This window comes from Triturus cristatus, chromosome 11 (assembly GCF_964204655.1).
Source record: "Triturus cristatus chromosome 11, aTriCri1.1, whole genome shotgun sequence".
Classification (NCBI taxonomy): domain Eukaryota; kingdom Metazoa; phylum Chordata; class Amphibia; order Caudata; family Salamandridae; genus Triturus; species Triturus cristatus.
The window spans coordinates 1110844199-1110867459 of record NC_140594.1 but is presented as its reverse complement, the minus strand read 5'-3'; the positions used below and the strand labels follow the sequence as shown (position 1 = coordinate 1110867459).

The 23261-nt window shown below is 43.7% G+C and overlaps 1 protein-coding gene across 1 annotated transcript; it reads right to left on the bottom strand.

The window, feature by feature from the left end:
• Positions 1 to 353: 353 nt before the first annotated feature.
• LOC146786103 (uncharacterized) lies at positions 354 to 22372 on the bottom strand. The gene is made up of 2 exons (XM_085635594.1): positions 22215 to 22372; positions 354 to 2333 (listed from the first exon to the last, which is right to left on the bottom strand). The coding sequence occupies exon 2, from the start codon at positions 2317 to 2319 to the stop codon at positions 1348 to 1350; it is 972 nt and encodes a 323-aa protein (XP_085491720.1). The 5' UTR covers positions 2320 to 2333; positions 22215 to 22372; the 3' UTR covers positions 354 to 1347.
• Positions 22373 to 23261: the final 889 nt, after the last annotated feature.

Genomic DNA, 23261 nt, shown 5'->3' with positions numbered 1-23261 from the left:
TAATTTTTAAATTACCGCCAAAGAGGCGATCATTTATTTTAAAAAAACATTGCCAGAAACCGCCATTACAGCGGTTTCTGGCAATGTATATTACTGTGTGCCACGGGCTGCGTCAGCAGGACACTGCTCTGTAGCACACAGTCATTTTTTTTCTTTACAAAAAAAAATATTTCCAAAATGGGATTTTATTTTTGTAAAGAAAAAATATAATGCTCCCCTCACCAGGAGGGTCTTCTCCTAGGGCGGGGGGAGCATTATAATTAGGGCTCCCGGTTTTATGGGTTTTTTTGTTGACATTTCCGTCTGTATTTATCCATGTTTATTTTGTGTTTTGTGGAGAAATTAAGCTGAAATTAGTATATTTCCACATTTATTAAACCAATAAATGCGCACTCATGCTTGAATGCCTGTCAGGTTTCAATACTGGGAACATCCGCAGAAGATAAATCAATGCACTCATATGAAAATATGATAAATTTCAGTATCAACCTTGTGCATATCTACTGCTGTTAAATCCTCTTTACTAAAATTACTTTCTTTTTTAACCCCTTACCTATCAATCCATGCAGCTATTGGCCTGGCAATCATGGCGGACAGTATTTAGAATTACTCCAAAAGCAACCCAATTTCCATTTTTATCCACATTTAAAAATAAATACAGACAAGAAAATAAATGTATTCCGTCTGTATTTATGTGTAAAAATCAGTAAAAACGTAAAACAGGGAGCCTTAATTATAATGTGTTTACTGTCTCTGACCACCAGATTTTGTTTGGTGAAAAGGAACAGTAAAAGATGACTACATTTTTGGGCGAGCATTGAAATCGGGCGGGTGGACCTCCATGTTAGCACTATGTACGCTGTCGCCATTATACATATATATAGCAACATTAACAATTCCATATGAATACAGGTGGGGTATTTAATGGAACTTAATACATTTAAAGTAGTGTATGATGCCACCTTGTTGATAATATCAAACATTCTGAAAAACATGAACAAAGAAACAATCTAGTCTTATATATAACAACTGTAAAGAACAAAGTTAATTAGGAAGTATTTTTACTCTTGTGGTCTCATGTCTACAAAGGTAATTTAACAAGACTTTTTTATCTACAGGTTTTGCATGCAAAATGATATCTTCTTTAATAAAATTCCTGCAATGGAAACAACTTCAACAGGGATATACACTCTGTTCTTTCACAAAGTTACACTTTTACTTTACTGTAGAATTAGTGCCGAGCGATTCTTTGTGTGTTATGGAAATGTCTCTTGGTTGGTTTGACATTGGCATCTGATGACATTGACAAAACCCAGTGCATCCTCTAATTTTATATTCTCCTTTAGTCTATGCTGAGTGGTTATTATTCTCCAAATGCGGAACAACCGCATCGTTGTAGAATTTTTCCAGCTTGGGCTCAGTCGACTTCCAGAACTTAGCATCAAACGTAACAGGAGCAATGGTGGTCTCCTTGTTGGTGTACACCACAAAGTCAGTCTTCTTGACGCCTGTGGTTGCCATCTGTGTCTGCACCTGTGTGTAGTATGGGTGGTCTTTCTTGAGAGTGTAGGAACCACCAGCTGGGGTCAAGCAGAAGTTGTCATCTTTGCAGGCTTCTCTTATTGTGTGGTCTTTGTGTTTGTACGGGCACTTGACCTCCAGGAGGCCCATGGGCTTTCCAGTAGAGCTGTTCGTAACAACACCATCTGGAGTGGCAGCCAGCCAGGTCTTCTTTGGGTGAATGAAGGTGCCGCAATCTTCAACTTTGACGCCTCCTCTTGAATTCCTGGACTTGAGGTGCTCATATTCCTGGACTGCCCTCTTTTCATTCCGAATTCCCCAGGACGTAGCTGGGGTCTGTATGACAGGGCTCTGACCCACGACTGCCTTGAGATAAGACTGTGGCACCTCTGAACTCTTGTCATTCACAAAATGGCTGTTGGCAATCTTGTGTGCTACAGAGGCCGTGATGCGGTTTTCTCGCCATTCATGCCATTTGGGGTTGTCTCGCTGACCCCGTGTTTCCTTCTCTATTGCTTTGACTGCCTTAACCAGGGTCTTATTGGACGATGTTGCTCTGCTTGTTTGATAGGATTGGGCACTTCCGGCAGGTGTGTAAGAGGGAGCTGACTTGGCGGCACCCCTAGAGTGGGTAACCTGAGCTCTCTGCATGCCCGTTGAGAAGGATGTTGTTGTTGTCTTTGCCCTTCCTGAAGCTGGGTTAGACCATGTGGAGCCTGGTTTGAATGTTGGGGTCCTGGCACCCTTCATGGAGGATCTGTTTCCCCCTCTGGAGGCAGCACCTGTAGAGCGGCCCATTGTTCAAGGTAATCCTGTCAAAGAAAACAGAAATCTCGAACTTTAGAAAAGATTACAGCAACTCATAAAGAACAACTAATTGACACCAACAGAGAAAGGACCAGATTGTCTGGTTTTAAAAATACTTAAACTTTTTTTTAATTCACTTTTTTCAAATTAAACAGCAAGATAACAAGGAGTTTAAGCACACAGGCTGGGAGGGAACATGGCGGCCGGCAGGTAGTGCTGGTCGGGAGCTCTCTTACCTCTTTGGTGAATTAAGGCACGCTATGTGAGTGTGCAGTTGGAAAACAAGGGATTCTTACTTCAAGGAGTAGGGAAGTTTTGGCAGTGCTTGGTTTTCGTAAGTGGACAGCCACAGCCACCGCTATTACATCCTCACGCCAGGACGAGACGCCATCGGATACGGCCCGCATACGGAGTTTTTTTACACAAATATGTATTGCCTCTAACACGGATCATCATAACTAAGACGGAGACTTGAGGCCTCTCACTAATTGGACTATTCATTTTTCATTCAAAAAAAGGTTCATTCCTTTTTCACCCTATGTCCCGACGCGGATTAGAATAAGATGCAGACCTAACTAAACTCCCCAGGCGAGACTACCGCATTTGAAATCGCCCCGAAGAAGCTCATGTCTGGGCGAAACGCGTTGGCTGTGGTTGTACACTTATGAAAAACAAGCACATCTACAATAAAAACATCTTAAGGCTACGTACAGCAACGTGGACTTCTTTTTTCGCTTTTTGTGCATACTATATGATTTACCTTGTATATATTTTGCCTCTCATACCCTTTGAATGATTGTTTAATTTTGTGGTCAAGTGGCAGCTGACCATCTGAGGTGGGCAATATTTTGTTACCTTTGTGACTAATCCTGGCAGTGCAATCATCTACAACCCGGCTGCTTTCCGAGTATTAGCAAGTTTTGGCAGTGGTCTTGGTCCTGTGCAGTACTCATGACAAGCCCATGATTAGCTTTGGTCGATACTTGCCAGTGTGGAGCGGGTTTGTGGGCGGGGGCAGCATCGCGGCCCTACAGAGACGGGTGAGCCTCAGCTAGGGTCTATTTCAGGCAAGCCCGGCAGAGCCAACATCGGCTGGGAAAGCTGAGCTTTGCTGCCCTCATCTCAGCCAACAGGAGTGCATTTTGGATCCAGAGAAGGGGAAAATCTTTGCTGAACATATTTGATTTCGACAAGGGGAAAGTGCTGTGGTAGAAAAAACCCATGTGTCTCCTCCAGCTCTACTGCTACAGGAAGGAAGGAAGGTAAATCGGGAATCCACGCCAGGGTGGGACGGGCAGATTTGGAACAAAGCAACCTCGAAGGGCAAACAAACAGGTATGTGTTAAGAAATAAGCATATTCTGGTCTGGGCGAGACCGAGTCAGGCGCTCTAGCTCATTTACAATCAGCCTGGCCTCCAAAAAGCAAAGCGATAGTCAGGGAAACCCTAATATAATAAGGAGCTCTGGCTCAGAGCTCTCCCTCAATTGGCCCCGAAAACATTCCGGAGAAAAAGATTAACCCACAAGAGACTGGATGGAAGGGTGGCAAAGCAGTAGAATGCATCAAGATTCCCTCCTCTTTGCGCTCCTATTAGGGGAAGAGTGCCATATCTCTTTACCCCTTCATGCCCCTCAGAATCACAAGGCAGGGTCGGGTTTGAGCCCACAAAGCAACGGTGCCAACACGGGGGAGTCAGGGGAGAGAAAGAAATCACTTAAGGCCAAAGGGATACTGTGACTATGAATAGATTCCAACTACTAGCGGCAAATGTCGAGCAGGAGCAGGCATTGTCACATGACTCTCATATACAAAATCAGAGCTCTCAGCGGGGTAGGATAAGAAAGCCAGCTAGGGGTAGAGAAGATACTTACCATTCTGATCGGCGAAGTCAGAGAAAAGTTTGTGAGATCAGAGAAGAACCAAGATCAAATTCAGGGATTGATGTGATGCTCTAGAATCCAAGATGAACTCCTTAATGAAAAGGATGAGCGCGATGGAAACCTCCCTAGGCGCTCAAAAGGGAGATCGAAACTAATCAAAAGGAGATTTAGACTCTGAAAATGAGGGACAAAGATCTCCGTGATAAAATTGAGGTACTCGAAAATAATGTGAGATGGAATAATATCAGAGTACTGAATGTCCCGGAGGGATTAGAGGGCGAGAACAAAAGTTTTGTGATTAATTTACTGAAGGAATTTATTCCTGGCATTGATGTAGTCGGTCTGGAAGAAGACATACAGCGGATCCACCTAGATCCTTTCTCGAAAGTGTCAAAGGGGTAGCAGTTCTTTTTTTTAAATCTATTAGGGCCACTCTGGGAGAATTGATTGCGGATCCAGGAGGGAGATGGGTAATAGTGAAGGCGAAAATACATTGTAACCGACACGTTTTTGCAGCGCATTATAGGCCAAACAACGATGACCCTGTCCCCCTACAAGCACTATACAATCAGCTTCTGGAGGTCAATTTCCCAAAAATATAAAAGGGGACCTTAATGTAACAATAGATCCGTTCCTAGAGACATAGAAGCATGGCAAATTCATCCAAGATGAGAGCCCAAGTAAAACAAACAATGCAGGATCTAGGCCTTGTCGACATTTGGGAAGATAAGGGAAATAAAGGGCAAAGGTTTACTTTTCGTTAACAAAAAAATACGTAGGACATTATCCATAATTGATTTCTTTCTTGTGGACACTAGAATTAGAAAAAATATAATCGCTATCAGTGATCCTGGCCACCTTGGATAACTTTGGGAAAGTCTCAGGTTATTTGCCCAACAAGCAAAAAACTGAAATATGGAGTAGAACACTCATTAAAACAGCCCGTTGGTAAAGCGGAAATAGGAGGTGCAAGATTTAGATGAATTGACTCAAGTAAATTCTAATAGAGCAGCGACAGTAACTAACAGGTTACTCATGACCTGGGGGAGGTCGCCGTCTCTTCTTCACTAAAAATGTTCCTACTCCCGAAACTTACGTTTATCTTCAACGCAATACCCCTAGAATTTCAGTCCGAGGGTTTTAAGAAACTGCAGGGGTAGTTCAGTAGCTTTGTATGGTCCGCTAAAGGGGTGAGCATAGAGTGGAGGAAACTACATAGAAAGAAGGAACATGGGGGCATTGCACGCCCAGATTTTTATCAATACTGAAAAATTGAAGAACATAACATCTGTACTTATGGATAACTCAGTTTTTCCTCCGCTGTTTAAGGCTATTAGAAATTTGCCCATGAAGGGGGGACTATGTTCTTTTTAAATGTAGCCATCCCAAGTACTTCAAACAGGTTAGGCTAAAGATATTGAAGGCTGCCTGCAAACTATGGTATCAGGTTAGACAGATACTAGGAATACCTTCCTATAGCATCTCAGCGCCAATATGGAACTCTCCCGGGACACCCGTATGTCTTCTAGACAAGCTGGCAACCCCTCCAATTGAATGGGGAGGTCCATAAATGGGGACAAATTATAGAGGATAACTTGTCGAAACATAACGGAGGTCAACCAGTTCAAATTTAAGTATTATCAATTGGCAAGCTGGGCACGGGGTTCGGTAAAGACCGGAAAGGTGATCGAGTTTGGGAGGATAAACTACAAAGGAGATTGCCACAGGGAAAGGAAGTCTTCAAGTTGTATTAGATGCTAGTGGATGAGAGGAGGAAGTTTTTACCTTGCCAATGGAGATCTGGAGGAGCGACCTGCCGACGCTGGACGTGGAAAACCTATGGCATGTATCGATGACTTCTCTTTGGTTGTCTACCAAACCTGCTTCTCTCAGGAAAAATCATCTGTTTAGAGTACACAGGGCATACTGGAAACCGAAGTAGCTGTCTAAATTAGGAGGACGGGAGGCGAGAAAGTGCCGAAGTGCGGCGAGGAAAAGGCAGATGGCGTCCATATGTTCTGGCAGTGTCCCCTGATCGAGAACTACTGGCAAGAAGTGGGTAAGGTGCTCACAGAAGTAATGGGTCAAGAAGTCAAGGTAAGCCTGGCACTGGTGATTTTTGGGGTCATAAACGCGGCAGGAGTGTGACATTTGAAATTATTTAAGACACAGAAGTCCTTACTCTTTGTATTGATATTGTTGGCACGAAGGAAGATCTGTTTGAGGTGGGTGATTCCCAGCCCTCCAACTGTGTGGGAATGGCTAACATCACTTCGGAGAGTAAACAGCCTAGATTGCAGCGCCCCCCCCCCCCCCCCCCAACCAAGAAAACAACGTTTTGGGACATATGGGAACATTGGCATTACACTTGGCAAAATAGGAAGTGAGGTAAACACCTTGAGTCGCGGAAATGAAAAGGTCCAATGATTATACACCAATGCAATAACTTTGAAAGTGAGTTGATAACGAAGGCTCTCATAAAGAACTCCAATATTTCAAACAGGATTGCTTGATTGCTTATGGGGCATAAGAGCCGCCATGGGGGTATCGCCGTTGTGGTTTCCCTCCGCCTTTCCTGTGAGAGATGGGAGGCTGCTGATGCTGCTACCTTTACAAAGCAAGCCTCTTTTGCCTTTTTAATGAATGATGTGGGCAAAAAAAAAAAAGAAGTTAAAAATAGCAAGGAATATTCAAGATTCCCACAAAAGACCCCTCCACACATCAAGAATACTTTTTTAGATAGCTGCATTGAGGAAGAGACCAACAGGGTGGTGGTGGGAGGGACTCTGGACTGGGACAGGGAGGTCTGTGGTTTCAGGTAATAAACCCATTCTTTGAGGCAAGGTACCACCCTTTCCAAGTCGAAGGCCTTAGGAAGACAAGAAGAGACAATTGTCTGAATAAGGTAGGACTTGTAGACCTCTCAAATGTATTAGCGCCACCACTGGAGCCATTACCTTTGTTAACACTTACTGTCAAGCCAAACGATAGAACCTCAAACTGGTAATGGTCCCCTGCCAATCACAAGAGAGGATGACTTTCTGCTTGAATTGGGACATGAAAGTAAGCGTCCTGGGGATCTATAGTCATCAATACATCTACCTGATACCATTGTTATCGCCACCTGGAGAGTTAACATTTGAAACATAGCTTTGGTTCCAAAACCATTTAGTCTCTTCAGATGCGTCATGGGTACAAATATACGTCTACGCCTCTTCTTCTGGATGTTGGGAGCTTTGTCCCTGTGAGGCTTTTACTTGGCAGCCCAGGGCAGTCAGAGATTACTGGGCAATAATTGTAACATACCCGTTTGCCTCTGGCTGCACTCAAGCTGAATGACCAGTTCTTCCTCTTACACTTCCTTCCTGAGTGTCCAGTTTGCTAAATGTCAGAGCCTGTGGACGGATGAATTTGTTAACATAACATAAGTGACCGGGTCACCCTGCGGGTTGGAAGCAGATGCTTGCCCGGAAGTATAAGGTAAAATGTTACGCTGGAAGTGAATGGTCACCCAGTGGGCTGGAAGCACACGCTTGACCAGAAGTGAAAGGTAAAATAGTACCCTGGAGTGAATGGTCACCCGGCAAGCTGGCAGCAGACGCTTGCCTGCAAGTAGAAGGTAATGAGGTTATGCCTGAAGTAAAAGGTCACCTGGCTGGGCTGCGAGCAGGTGACAGGCTTGCCCAAGCCACATGGGGTAAGGCAATACATGGCACTGCATGTAGGGCACAGTGCTTATGGGTATGGTACTGGGCACTGAATGTAAGGCACAGTGCTTATGGGTATGGTACGTGGCGCTGAATGTAGGGCACAGTGCTTATGGGTATGGTACGGGCACTGAATGTAGGGCACAGTGCTTATGGGTATAGTACGTGGCGCTGAATGTAGGGCACAGTGCTTATGGGTATGGTACAGGGCACTGAGAAGAGTAATAGATCACCAGATGGATGTAGCAAAGGATTGGAAGTAAGGTGTGATATGTCTTCTTGTAAGACATTGAATGATAAAAAAAATATCGAAGATGTTATTGTGTTCGATACGGAAGTCGAGTGTGGAATTGTAAATTTGGGTTGTGAAGAAAATCTTATTGAACCGATATTGGTCCCAGAAGTTTTAGAGGACTTACTTTTTAGTCCAAATAGCTGTTTGGACAAAAGTGGTAATATCAGCCTATTTAATCTGGAACAGTCAAGTATAAGTATGGAGAATTGTTTTACCACTAATAAATTATTGGTGGAACCAGGTGTGGGTAGTACTAATAATATTATTAATATAAATGATCAACCTAGCATAAAATTAAATGGCCATTTTAATCTAGCAGATATATCTTCGCCAATGAAACTGGAGGAGACAGAAAAATCAAACCCAGGTGATTCAAAAGAAAGAGTGGTTAGCCCTGAGAGGGGCGTATGGGATTGTCTTTTATATACCATGGACTCTATCACCAATGCGCCTAATTTCCATTCTGATAAATTGGACGTCCAAGTAGATATCTTAAATAGATTAGCATCCCATGTTGTGGGTATTGATACAAAACTCCTGCAATTAACTAACCTCATAACAAAGGTTCAAGCGGACAAAGAGAACCTGTATATAACATGTACCTGTGCTCAATTGATTGATAAAATTGCCGATTTACCATCTATAGTAAGCTCAATGGTGCACGAAGTATAAATGTTGTCGGGTGTAAGAGTGCAAGGTACGGAAAAAACAACTGATTCATTAGAAAAAAAGAATATCTCAGGTTGTACGACTAGACAGGGGTTATTGACATTAGATAATTTGACTCTTCACCAAAAGGATGTACTCAATGGAAATAGTACAAATAGCTCTGATAATAATATTAAGGAACAACTTGTAAAAGATGAAAGCAAAATAAATGCAATAGAAGAACCCCTTATTAATATGAAGGGTGATTTAAATAAAGATTGTTTGGCAACAGGAAATTTAATTATTGAATATCCTATGTTAACCAAAAAACATAGTAGTGTAAAAAAGTCAGGCCCCAATCAGACTCAGGAAACAAGTGTCCCTTTAAAACCAATGAACCTTTCAAAAAGGGCAAAAAAAAGGTTAAGGAAGACACGTAATAAGATAATGTACAACTTACTATCACCCATTAAGAATAGTTGTGATAATCCCCCAAAAAATCCTAAAGAAACTAAAACCGAAACTGAAATGAAATTATATTTTCCGATTTTTTGGTAATAATGAAAATTCGGGATTAAATGTTAAGAGAAATCATTTGAAGGATTGTGACAGTGATAAGGTTGAACAGGATGAATGTAAGTTTAGTCCAGGCCCTATACTAGAGGCTTCAAAAATTTTGAGGGAAGATGGATTGAAACAACTTATAAAGGAAAGGGTGGACGCTATAGATGAGCCACTAGGTTATAAACAGAAATTGTTAGCCCATACCGATCATTTAAGTAGTATTAAAAATGAACAGGGGCATACCTTATGTCTGAAATTTATTAATGATGTAATGGTTGAACAGGGAGTCCAGAAGATTATCCATCAGCAGGGTGGCAATATGAATGATCAGGTGGCCCAATTGGATGTGCAATACGGAAAATTAATGAAGGATAATGAATTGAACTGCCTAGCAGATATTGTTCGGGTGTCTCCAACCGAGAACAGGTTGTCAACTACCTTTGTAGATGAGGAGGAAATAGAGGCATCAAACTTGTTGATTGATAAGAGGAAAGTAGCCTTTTGTCCTTATTATACAACAAGAGGTCCTCATGATATCTTAAATCGAGGTAATATCTTGAAATTGTTATATGCAATTATAGACCTTAAAGATGTGGTAACGGAGGATCTGGAAGCAGTAGAGTTTAGGCAGGAAGATGTCAATATGAATAGGGAAGCAACAATTACAACTTGGCGAAATACTGAAATTGTTGATAGAATAATGGCCAATGGCACAATATTTGAAAAGTGGGGTATTAGAGTTTGGAGACCGCAAGGTCCACGATATCCAACGCTGCTAAATCCAATCAATCCACCTGAGTTATTGACTCAAAAAAAAAAGAAAAAGGAGGAGAAAAAAATTAGTTGAGGTATCACAGATAAGAATATTAAAAGGGGCATCAGGCCCATCGACGGAGTTAAATTTATCTTATGGGATCAAGGTTAGAAGTAGCCCGTCTGGTTTACGAACATGTGAGGCACTGAAAAAATCCCCAGAGCTTTTAGATGATTGGCTTCCAGGAATATTAACAAATCCAAATCATGGAAAGAAGGATTGATGTGAACCTCTTTTTGATGAAGTTTCAAATACTCTGAAATTCTGTTCATGGAATACTAATGGCTTAAAATCCCTAATTGAGGATCCAAATGCAATAGATTTTCTAAAGTCTTTTAATATAATAATTCTCCAAGAAACATGGAATATGTGTAGCGAACCATTTATTGGTTATTTTGAATATTGCAATGTTGCAACACGTGAAGCTCATTCAGGTCGCCCTTGTGGTGGGCTCTCTATATATGTTTCTTTGAGTCTTAGAGTGGAACATTTTGAAATAGACCTTCAGTTAAAATGGTTGCAGTGTATCAAATTAATAGCTGGTCAATCAATTATTTTTTTAATGTTTATTTAAGTTGTAAAAAGAAGGTTAGATCCACTCAAATTATTCAGTTATGGGGACTGGTAAAAACGTTATATTTTGATCACCTAGATTCAGCATTTATTATCACAGGTGATTTTAACATGCATTTAGTTGCCTCAAAAAAAACAGACAGTTGGTTTAAACTGTTAAGTGGTTAAATTTGATTTAGTTTTTGATTGCCTGCCTGAAACTAAAATCCTGAAAACAGCTCCCATAGCTTTTAACCTTAAAAGATTAATATGGAATGAAAAAAATGAGGTAAGTATTTTGGGAGTTCTTACCTGTTTAATACAAGATGTGCAGTCTGCTTATGGTGAAGGGAAACCCATGGTTGAATTGTGGACACATTTATGCAACAAACTCCTGGCTAAATTTGCTAGGGATAAGCCATCTAGGGGTATATTATTGAACCCTAAGAAACCAGGGTGGTATTCGTTCCACCTATTACAACAAAAAAGAAGACTCAATAAAGCAATTAGATTGCTGTACAGAAATAAAAGCAATGTATCGTTTTTTGAGATATAACTTAAAATTAGAGAATTAAAACAGAGCTACAAGAAGGAAATTTGGAGAGCAAAGCAAGTGCATTATGAATCAATATGGGCTAAGATGCATTATGCTTGTAAATCAAAAGATCTGCGGTTATTCTGGAGCATAATCAATAACCTTGAAAATGGAAATAATAGAAGCAGTTGTGCTAATGTAGATGAAATAAGTTGGGTGAATTTTTTTCATTCGAAAGTGGATACTCAAGGCCAATTGCATGATAAGTGTATTAGTAATAGTCCTACCCGTAGGTCTAAAATAAAAAATGGAATTAGACAGGAGAGTCCTAATCATCATCAGTATAGCGTAGAAATCGAACCTTGGTCGCTTGATAAAGTTAAAAAAAGCGATAAATAAGAATAAATCCAATGGAGCACCAGGACCAAATGGAATTCCGAATGCCATATTTAAAGCTAAATTAAGGAATTGGCCGGAGCTATTAATACTCCTGTTTAATGATGTACTTAAATCAGGCCTTATTCCGTTATCATGGCACGGAAGTATCATACAACCAATCTATAAATGTGGCCCCCAGGATAATCCGGCTAATTATCGATTAATTACACTTACAGATGTAGATGCAAAAATTTTCGCTAGTTGTCTGTTGGATGATTTAGAGGTATGGGCTTTAAAGGAGAAGTTGATTCCCAACTTTCAAACTGGGTTTAGAAAGGGTGAATCAACTCATACAAATCTGATTTTATTAACATTATTAGGTGAAAAAGCTAAAATGAGGAAGCAAACACTGTATGTGTGCTTCATTGACTTAAAAGCTACGTTTGATTCTGTCCCGCGAAACATTCTTTGGTCGAAGTTAAGGAACTGGGGAATATCAGAAACTTTATTAAAAATGATTACATTACTTTATTCCGACACCTGGGTTCAGATTAAGATTGGCGATGGTAAACATACGACTCGTCGTTTGACTACTAACGTTGGACTAAAACAAGGTTGTGTTTTGGCTTCTTGCCTTTTTAATCTTTTTATGGCCGATCTCCCAGCCCATTTTAATACTATTAATTCGCATTCACCCTCGATTTACGGTAATGAAATTAAATATTTGCAATATGCTGATGATACCATCTTAATGAGCCAAACCGCTATAGGCCTAAAAAGGTTAATTGATTCCTTTAACTCCTATGTCATACAAAATGGACTAACTATTAATATAAAAAAGACTAAAATAATGACTATGGCAAAGGGTAAACCGAGAATAAAAGAATGGAATATTAACGGCCTGGTGATTGAAAATGTTATAACATATAAATACTTGGGTATTATTTTTGATGACGGACTGATATTTAGGCAGCATTTCAATAAACTTGAAGCCAGGGGTTTATCCCTCGCTTTTGCTTTTAGAAAATTGAGAGACAAATTGGTCTGTCCTAATTATGAACATTTAATGAGGGTGATGAGAGCTAGATTGATTCCATCTTTAGATTATTGTTCCATCATCTTTAGGGGCAAAGACGCAAAATTGCTTGATGATATAGAAATTAGGACATACAAATCTGTTTTTAAGATACCTAAATATATTAGTCGTGCCAATATAAGATTAGAATTTGGTTTGAAGAACCAATTATTGACACGCCAATCTGTATTTTTAAAGTCTTTATTATCATTAGTCCGATCAGAGGAAGGATCTTTAGCGAAGTTGTGTTGGCTCGAAATTTCAGAAGGTGAATACTCGAGAAGTTGGCAGTCATATTTAAATGATTGTTTAAGCAATTATAAATGCTTGAAATTAGAAGACGAAATTAGGAGTAAAACTGTATTTAAGAAAGAAATGAATCAAATGGCTGCTTTGCTTAGCACTATAGTGGACAAGGATGACCTAAGAAAAAAAAAACTCATTTTTGGACTATAGCTAACTCTTTTGGTAGGTTGTCCCCCCAACTTTATTTGTCATATCATTTGAGACCTTTGATTAAGAACAAATTTCTTCATTTAAGGTTGGGTAGATATCCAACAAATGATGGGATACCAAAATGGGAAAGTAAATGGTCATCTAATGTCTGCAGGCTCTGTGGGTTAACTGAAGAAACCTTAATGCATATTGTAACAATATGCCCAGGGCTAACAGATGCTCGAAAGTCTATCCTTAAACCGATTTTTAATGAATCGGGAGTTAGAACATGTAGGAATGCAGTTATTGCCTGTTTAAGTGGTGATGATATTAAATTTGTTCATCTCTTTATTAAGTTCCTCACTATTGTGGAAAAGAAATTACAAAAGAGTACCAGCAACTTAATATAATTTAGGAGTTTGTAGACAATTATTAGAGATAACATTATTTTTTTTTTAGTTGGTATGATCTCTTAATGTCTACTTATTGAAATTATGAAACGTGTTACCTTTAGAAGTTTTTGTCGCTCACAGGTCATATTATATCAACTGTGTTCCTGCTTAAATATCCGACGTTAAAACATGTTACTCTAATTAGATGTAGTTAAAATAATATTTGCTGCTAACATAAAGCTCCTTAGTAAGCACAATGCACTTTATAGTAGTTTATAAATGGATAATAGTAAAAGGATCTCAATTGTAATATCTGCTGCTAATATATGTTACTTTAGAAAGATGTTGCTAAAATATTTTTTGCGGTTAGTAAAAGGTATTATTGTAAGCATAATGCTTTTAAACATGAAATGATAAATAGTGAAATAATTGCAAATTACAATAACTGCTGCTAATATGTTGTTTTATTTTGTTGCATTTTAAATGGTAATTATTGGAATGCACTCTACTGATTATAAATCTTTTTAATTACTGTTTTATGTAAAGGTTTTAACGTTAGGTTTAAAAAATTGTTAATTATAAATTTACAAGTAGTGGTTCTTTTCAAAGGTGTTTTTATTTTATTTTTGTGTGTGTGCACATGATTGTAATGATTTTAATTAATTAACAAATAAAATTACTACTTCACAGTGGCAAATAAGAAATATGGGTATGGTACAGGGCACTGAATGTAGGGCACAGTGCTTATGGGTATGATGAATGTAGGGCAGTGCTTATGGGTATGGTATGGGGCACTGAATGTAAGGCACTGCTTATGGGTATGGTACGGGGCACTGAATGTAGGGCAGTGCTTATGGGTATGGTACAGGGCACTGAATGTAAGGCAGTGCTTATAAGTATGGTACGGGGCACTGAATGTAGGGCAGTGCTTAGGGGTATGGTATGGGGCACTGAATGTAGGACACAGTGCTTATGGGTATGGTACGGGGCACTGAATGTAGGGCAGTGCTTAGGGGTATGGTATGGAACACTGAATGTACAGCATAGTGCTTGTGGGTATGTTAAGGAAGGGACAGGCCCAGTGAGTAAGGAATGAAATGTTGTGTAAGGATCGCTTGAAAGTTGAAAATTGCCTAAATAAACTGCAGCCTCACTTCTTCCATGATGATTAACCAGTGTGGTCTGAGTTTGTTGGATCCGGGAGGGCGACCAAGTGGGGGGTGCCTCCGCTATGCCCCTTGGGCTAGCCCCCTTCCCTAAGGGGTGAGGATATGGCTAGACCGAGGGCCTCGGTGGAGGCCACTCCAGGGCACAGAGCCCGGGTTGGTACAAAGAATGCATGGAATGTACTTGGATTCACTAGGAGGACTCCTGGTCTTGCCCAGTCATACATTTAGAGTGTAACTTGTGCCTTTGGGGGCGGTGGAGATATTTAATCCCTGGATGCAGGCAGGAGCCCCCTCTTTCTCAGGGGATTCACGTGACCTCCACTGGGCAGCATTTATTTTAGTTCATTTGAACTGGTTTCCTTCTATTGAATGCCAAGGCTGGTCTCACATAAACTGGTTTAGTGTCCTCTGATCTTCGGCTTCAGTGGAAGATAGGATGGAAACAAATCTCTCAAATCCCAGCCCTGCTAGTCCCTTTGAAGATTCACTGGCATACACTCCTTTCTTATCATCAACTAGGCCTCCTAGGAAGGTGCTCACCCTCTCCCTTTCCTCTACTGCAGACCCCTGCGAGGTCAAGCAAAGGGCAACGAGCACATCTGCAGCCTTCTTCTGAAAAGAACAGGCAGGTTTTGCACCTGTGGCAGAGAAACTTAACACTTGTCAACTTAAACACCATAAAGGAAACGAATGCACTGAAAACCAGTTAGTGGTTTCTCTGTGCACTGAGTCAAAATACCAGCAGTGTCTAGGAGGGAAAAAGGCAGAAACCTTAGAAAGAGGATTTCTTAGAACAGTGAATTATAAAAAAAGAAATATCTTAAAATGAATTGGGGACATTTGAGAAACAAATTGCCTCAAAAGTCCTGAATTTCATACAGAGGCCCTAGTGTGAAAATATTTTCCATCACCCCTAAGCATGTGTCGGTACAATGGTTTATTTCAGTGTCTTATTTATTTATTTGAAAGTTTTATAGAAATTGTGATTATGATGCTTTGCCACTGTTCACATAAATGTTTTGCCACATTTGCCACATAAATCTTCCTTTGCGGCACAATTTGCAGATTATAATAAAAAAGTTTTTTTTTTTAGCTCAAATGTTATTCATATTCCTGCACCCGGGGGCAGTGCCATGCCAGACACTTTATTAAAGGGTGTTCATCTTCAGCTGCTGGTTACAATATTAGCCATTGAAAGAGATGACAGTGTTGCTCCGTTGGTGAAAACCTCCCGATTTGTGGAATTAGGATCTGTGTCAGCACCAAGAACCAACGCCCATCAGCGCCAAGAGACACTCTAGACTCGAGAGTATGCTGCCTTTATAATGACCCAATTAATAATATTATAGTAAATGTGATTAGAATAGTAATAAGCCTGTTACACTATGCTTAGGCTGCCTGGTGCTACGAAGGCACGTCAGTGGAAGATGCTGGCTGTGTGGATCAGAGCATACCATTTATGTAGATGAGGGCTATGAGGTGGGGGTACCTTTTATACAACTTCCGGGTACATACCAGAGATTGTGTACTGTGTGGCCAGAGGTAAACAGATACTCGGGATGGTCAAGCCAATATTTGGCCAAATACTGGTGATTTTGCAGTTTTCCTGAATTATTTAGCAGGCGTTTGGCTAAATATATAGCAGTGATTCTGTACTATTTAGATGGTGTTTGGGTAAAAATCTGAAATGAAATGTAGTAGATTGGAGCAGGGTAGATTAGAGTGGCGAGGAGTTGGATTGATTGCTGCGGAGTTTGGAGTGGAGTGAGGTAAATTGGACTAGGGGAGTTTTTAATGGGGTAGATTGTAGCGAAGTAGAGGTAGATAGGACTGGGAGGCGTAGATTAGGGTGGGGAGGCGCAGATTAGAGTGCAGTGGAATAGATTGGAGTGGGATAAATTAGGTGTATTATGTTAGGGTAGATTAGAGTGGGGTATATTGAATTGGGGTAGATTGGGGTGAAGTGGAGTAGACTGGGGTGGAGTGGGGTAGATTGGATTGGAGTGGGGTAGATTAGATTGGAGTAGACTGGAGTGGAGGAGTGTATTGGACTGGAGTTGGGTAGATTAGGGTGGGGTATATTGAATTGGGGAAGATTGGGGTGGAGTGGGGTAGATTGGATTGGAGTGGGGTAGATTGGATTGGAGTGGGGTAGATTAGATTGGAGTAGAGTGGAGGAGTGTATTGGTCTGGAGTTGGGTAGATTAGGGTTGTGTAGAGTGGAGTAGATTGGGTGGATTATGGTATGGTAGATTGGAGTGAAGTAGGGTAGAGTGGGGTGGGGTGGACTGGAGTCAGATAGATAGGAGTGGGATAGTTTGGAGTGGATTAGATTGAAGTGGCGTAGATTGGAGTGGAGTTGGGTAGGTTGGGATGAGGTGGGGTATCTTAAATTAGGGTGGAGGAGATTGTAGTGGGGTAGATTGGATTGGGGCCGGTTTGATGGGTTAGATTGGTGTAAGGTATGTTGGATAGAGTGGGGTGGAGTGGGATAGATTGAACAGTAGTTAGGTAGATTTGGGTGGTTTGAGTTGGATTTGAGTGAAGTGCAGTGGGGTAGATTGGTTACGTGGGATGTTGAGTGGTAGATTGGGTTGGAGAGGAGTGAGGTAGATTTGAGAGGGTAGATTAGAGTGGGGAAGATTTGGGTAAAGTGGAGTAGGGTAGATTGGAGTGGGGTAGGGTGGATTGATTGAAGTTGAGTGGGTATGTTAGCGTGGAGTGGGGTAGTTTGGGTGGATTAGTAGGGTAGATTGGAATTGAGTGGGGTAGACTGAATAGGGGTGATGAGTGGGTTAGTTGGGAGTGAAGTAGATTGCATTGGGGTTGATTGGAGTGGGGTAGAATGGGGTGGGGTAGATTACAGAGGGTGGGTGGGGTACATAGAAATTGAGTAAATTGCAATGGAGTAAATGAGGTACGGGTGAATTGGGATGGGTTAAATTGAGACAGAGTGGGGTAGAGTTGAGTCGAGTGTGGTGGTAGATTTCAGTGGGTTAGATTAAGGGGAGTGGGGTAGATTTGGGTGGAGTGTGGTAGTGGAGTGGTATAGATTAGAATGGAGTGGGGTATATATGGGTGGATTGGAGTGGTGTGGCTAGATTGAAGTGGGGTATTAGAGTGGAGAGGAATTGGACAGATTGCTGTGGAGTAAATCAGAACGAGAGGGGTAAACTGGACTGGGGTAGATTGGAGCGGAGTCAGAGTGAAGCAGATTGTTTTGGGTTAGATTGGTGTGGGGTGGGGTGGATTGGGATAGACTGGAGGGGAGTGAAATGAGGCAGACTGGGTTAGATTGGAGCAGAATGGGGTGGTTTGAGTGGAGTGCAGTAGATTGGTGTGGAGTGGGGTAGATAGGAGTAGGGTGGCATTTATGGGGTTGGAATAAGTGGAGTGGGTTAGATTGGAGTAGAGTGGGATGGGGTAGATTGTAGTGGAGTGGGGCAGATTGGATTGCAGTGGAGTGGGGTAGATTGGATTGCAGTGGAGTGGGGCAGATTGAAGTGGGGTGGGGTAGATTCGGACAGGGTTGGGATGAGTAAATTGGAGTGGGGTAGATTGTAGCAAAGTGGGGAGGGGTAAATTGGAGTGAAATGGGACGGGGTAGATTGGAGTGAAGTGGGGTGGGGTAGATTGGAGTGAGTGGAGTGGTGGTTTTGTGTTGTGGAGTGAGTGGCACAGATTGGAGTGGTGTGGAGTTGAGTGAAGTGGCGTGTCTTTAAGTGGAAGGGGTGTAGAATGGAAAGGCATAGAGTGGAAGGAGGCATGGTGTGGTAGCTCACTGCCATTACAGACAACACACTATGACCATTACATTTGTCCCGAAATACGGAGCATATGCCATCACCAAGTGTATTGATGTTTCTTGATATATTCAAAAATGTGTTTCCACCACACTTCAGAATTACAAACAAAATGTGCTTCATTGGTACTAATTCTGATATATTCTGAAACATCAATACAGTTCTTTTTTGTGTGTTTGAGGAATAAAAACAATCTACACCCTCTCCTCTTACCTGGATACCGGGCAGGATTGTCACAAAAATTCTCTCACATTGAAGTCTGAGAAAGTAAAGTAAACACCAAGCTCCTTGGAAGAGAGAGCTTACCTTTGACCTCCGTTTCTGAATGCACAGCAAATGTGACAAGATGAGAACAAGATTTAAAGGCCTGTTTACAGAAAGCCAATTTTGGAAGAATACAGTAAACAAAGTTTGGGCAATAGGAGGGAGGAACTCAGACTAGACAGCCTAAAACAAATAAAGCCAGCAAATAGAAAGCCAGACAATGCGAGTTACAATCCACAAAGCCAATGGTAAGCAAACAGGTGGAATGCATTCCTAGGTCAGCTCTCTGAAGGTCCCCAGATGTCTTCAGCAAACCAGACTTAGGCCGCCTTAAAAACCTCCCTGTCAAGCAGAAACTACCAGTTTTAGGAATGCGCTGTAGGGCGCTCTAATGAGGCCAGGAGGCGCTATGTTGGTCCAAAATAAAACAATGCCAGAAATACGTTTAGCACTCATCTAGGTGAGTAGCAGAGAGACTCAGTTATTTACCAAACTTCCCTGTAAATAAACACTTTTTAATTGTTTTAATGGAATGTTTTCATATATAGTTAACGTGTGCATCTGACCTAGCTCTGACCAGCACACCTCCCATTAACGTGGTGGCGAAGAAATGAAAGCAGTTGTGTGCCCCGTACTGCAGGTGGTGAGACCACCAAAGGCCACAGCTCAAAATTGTGCTTGGCAGTAAGTGTTTGAGGGTCACCCATGGTGAACAAGTGAGCTCTGCAGGACGGGTTTGTGGGTGAGCCCTGAACAAGGGCGCTCTTAGGGTTGTGTCCGAGGGTCGGCTGTTATCACGGGGAATGCCTCGGCAGGGCGGGGATGTCATGCCTGGACGCCGAGGCAGAGCCTTTGGTCTAGTTTGTCAGAAAGTGGTGGGGGCGGAGACTGAGGGTAGGGCACAAGTGGAGCTCGTATGAGAGTGGAGCGACATCCCGGGTCCTTAGGAGCGTGGTGGAGCTCAGGAGCCAGTGATGGGCCCGAGGTGGGGGGGGGGGGGGGGCAGGAGCGCCAGGCCATCGGTGGCGTGGCAAGGGTGCCCTGATCTCTCATGCAAGAAAGGAAAATGGGCCAGGACCTCCGCCCGCTGGTTGGGTGTTAACAATACCCCCCTCCGCCCCAGCCCCTCTGCACCTGCCGCCCCCTTGATAGGTTAGCCCCTGGGGTCACTGCGGGATCACGCTCGCAGGGACCGGGGGCAGGAGCACCGGGCCGCTTTGCCCTGGTGAAGGAGCCCTAGGCTGGTTCATCATGGTCGTGGGGCTTTGGGGCAGGAGCTACTGGCCTCATCCTCACGGGATGAGGCTCGAGGAGGGTATAGGGAAGCAGCACTAGGCTGCCTGGCCATTCAGCAGGGTTGGGATTCAAAATCGTCTCGGGCACGATAAAAAAGTGGCCAACATTGGCATATTGCCTTTTGGCAAAAAATTTGATTAAAAAAAAAAATATGGGGGGGGGGTGGTTGAAAAAAGTGCACGGATTAATTTACACTGTTGAAACACACCTGAAAACAAATGAGGCCACTTTTGCACAGGCCCCGAGGCCCCCACTCAGTTTGCATATATCAATGGGCCGGCCAGCGAGAGAAAGGGTAAGACACCTCTGCCCTTGATAAAAGGGAGGTAATGGACGCCCATCTACCCCCGGAAAGGCCACTCGGGCACCGGCGGCATCGAACAACTCAGAAACCGCCCAAATCACCCAGCTGAGGTCGGATACCGACCCCTCGGGAATTGCCCGAGTGCCCGCGTTACCAATCCGACGCTGCCATTAGGGGATGGGCCTTAGGCTGGGTCTTCAGTGGACGGGCCAGGCTTTAAGTGGGACGGGTCCTTCTTGGTCTTAGACCCGTAGCGTTTAAAAACTGACATTGAAATGAGCCCCTATCCTGCCTCACAGCGATGTCTTACTTCAGCAACAAGAGCCGTCCTATCCTCTGTGACCTGTGAACATAGCGCCAAGAACTGTGGTGACACGGCGCTATGCAGAAGAGTGTACTGGGCATGGGCAAAGACAGCGCTGGTCACTGTCTAGGACACAAGGGAGTGGGCATTGTGGGGCGGAAGTTTGTAAAGAGAACCTGGAGACCCGCGGGTGCCATGTGGAGTGGGTGCAGGCGACTCGCTTCTGCGCTATGCAGTGGCGCTAGCAACATGAGTGTGTGTGGGGGGGGGGGGGGGGGGGGCAGGGTATTTTTCGCCTTATGTGGGAAGGCGCTGGACATCAAGGGACTGTATATGGCGGGTGCTTATCGTGTAAGGTCTTATTTACAGCGGTCTGGGCACACATGTGCCACATACAGGGACCACAGGGCAGCAGGCGCTATATAAAGAAGGAACTGGGCACTCACACCCCAGTGTGCGCAGGCGCACAATGGGGTTACATATAAACAGTGTACTGGGCGCACACTTACCGAGGGGAATATCTGCGGGGCACGGAGGTGGGTGGGTTGCGGGGGTGCTACGCATAAAGGGTACCAGGCACACTGGCAGCGATGTGCACAATAGGTGCCAGGCCTAGGAGCAGTGCTGCTGTGCACAAGCGGTGTTTGGCACTTAAGTGCGTAGCTCTGTGTAAATCGCAGTGAACATACGAGGTGCTGGAGAATGCGCTGGGAGCAGAGGCTGAGTCACTGCCCAGAAGGCCCCGGGCACACGAGGTGCACTGAAGAGAGGGGGGGGGAATATCGGTAGACACAAGGGCACACTAGTTTGACATTATTAGGCACAAGAGGGAATAAGTATTTTTCGCCTTATGTGGGAAGGCGCTGGACATCAAGGGACTGTATATGGCGGGTGCTTATCGTGTAAGGTCTTATTTACAGCGGTCTGGGCACACATGTGCCACATACAGGGACCACAGGGCAGCAGGCGCTATATAAAGAAGGAACTGGGCACTCACACCCCATTGTGCGCAGGCGCACAATGGGGTTACATATAAACAGTGTACTGGGCGCACACTTACCGAGGGGAATATCTGCGGGGCACGGAGGTGGGTGGGTTGCTACGCATAAAGGGTACCAGGCACACTGGCAGCGATGTGCACAATAGGTGCCAGGCCTAGGAGCAGTGCTGCTGTGCACAAGCGGTGTTTGGCACTTAAGTGCGTAGCTCTGTGTAAATCGCAGTGAACATACGAGGTGCTGGAGAATGCGCTGGGAGCAGAGGCTGAGTCACTGCCCAGAAGGCCCCGGGCACACGAGGTGCACTGAAGAGAGGGGGGGGGGGAATATCGGTAGACACAAGGGCACACTAGTTTGTACTATCTAGAGACGGCGCGTGGCATCGATAGGCACAGGAGGACATTATCTAACGCTTGGCATCGATAGGCACATGAGGACATTATCTAGCGCTTGGCATCGGTGGGCACCTACCCTGTGTTGACCTCCTGGCTCCCCTGGACGCCCGCCCCCCGCTGCTGCTTCTCCTCTCGGGCTGGAATGCAGGGTGAAGGCACAAATTCACAACTCCCTTCAGAAGCTTGCTGGACTCGGACTTCCCCCTCATGGCCTTCCCTCACCGCATTTAATCTAGAGATTGCCCCTCCCCCTGGACCACCTTCCCTCCTCACCCTTCTTGCCACGCCCCTTCCCTCTGCTCAGCAGCACATCTCCGCTCCAGGCCCTCGCCTCGCCCTCTGCCGAGTCCGCCTGGCACGGGTCAGCCGAGTCCTCCTGGCACGGGTCAGTATCGCTCCTGGCACAAACCTCAGCCTTTAACACACCTCTTGCCAATCCATTCATTATCTTTGATTCTCCATTTGCCAAAGGAGGTTTATATTTCCGTGGCAAGTTAAAGGGAAGTTGGTCAGGATGCATTGCCTCGCGTAATGCATTCTGGGACTTGTAGTGCACCATTTATTACCGTTTCATATGCAGAAATGAGCTCAAAGAAACTGATGTCTGTTGATGCCACCTGGGGCCGCTGGACACCCACTCTGGAGCGCTTTTCGTTGAAGTTCTGGTTGGTATCATGCCGGTTCGTCTCTGTTACCAGAGTGTCCTCCCTCGACCTGTATTTAGTAGGTGGGGTGGTTGGTAGTTCAGGTCACTGTTTATAAGGCTGCCTGTTACGGTTGTGTTGCTGCACCTGCTGCAGTCCCTGTTATGTGTGTTAAGGACGCTTGCCCTGTAACTTCTCGTGCCTTGCCACTGCTTTTGTAGCACATGCAGGTGTGAGCTGGAAGGTTGCAGTTCAGTGGGGCAACTGTTCTGTGTGAGGGGACTGTGCAGTGCTCTTCGATCAATAGCAGCACCCCCCCCCCCCCAGCGCCTTGAAACCCTCACAGGTATGTAGTACGCTTTAAAAATTATGTGATTGATTGATTCTGCGAGGGAAGTGTGCAGTGCTGCTGGCCTTACCTGCACTGTGTGCGCGAGGGAAGTGTGCAGCACTGCTAGCCTTACGTGCACTGTGTGTTC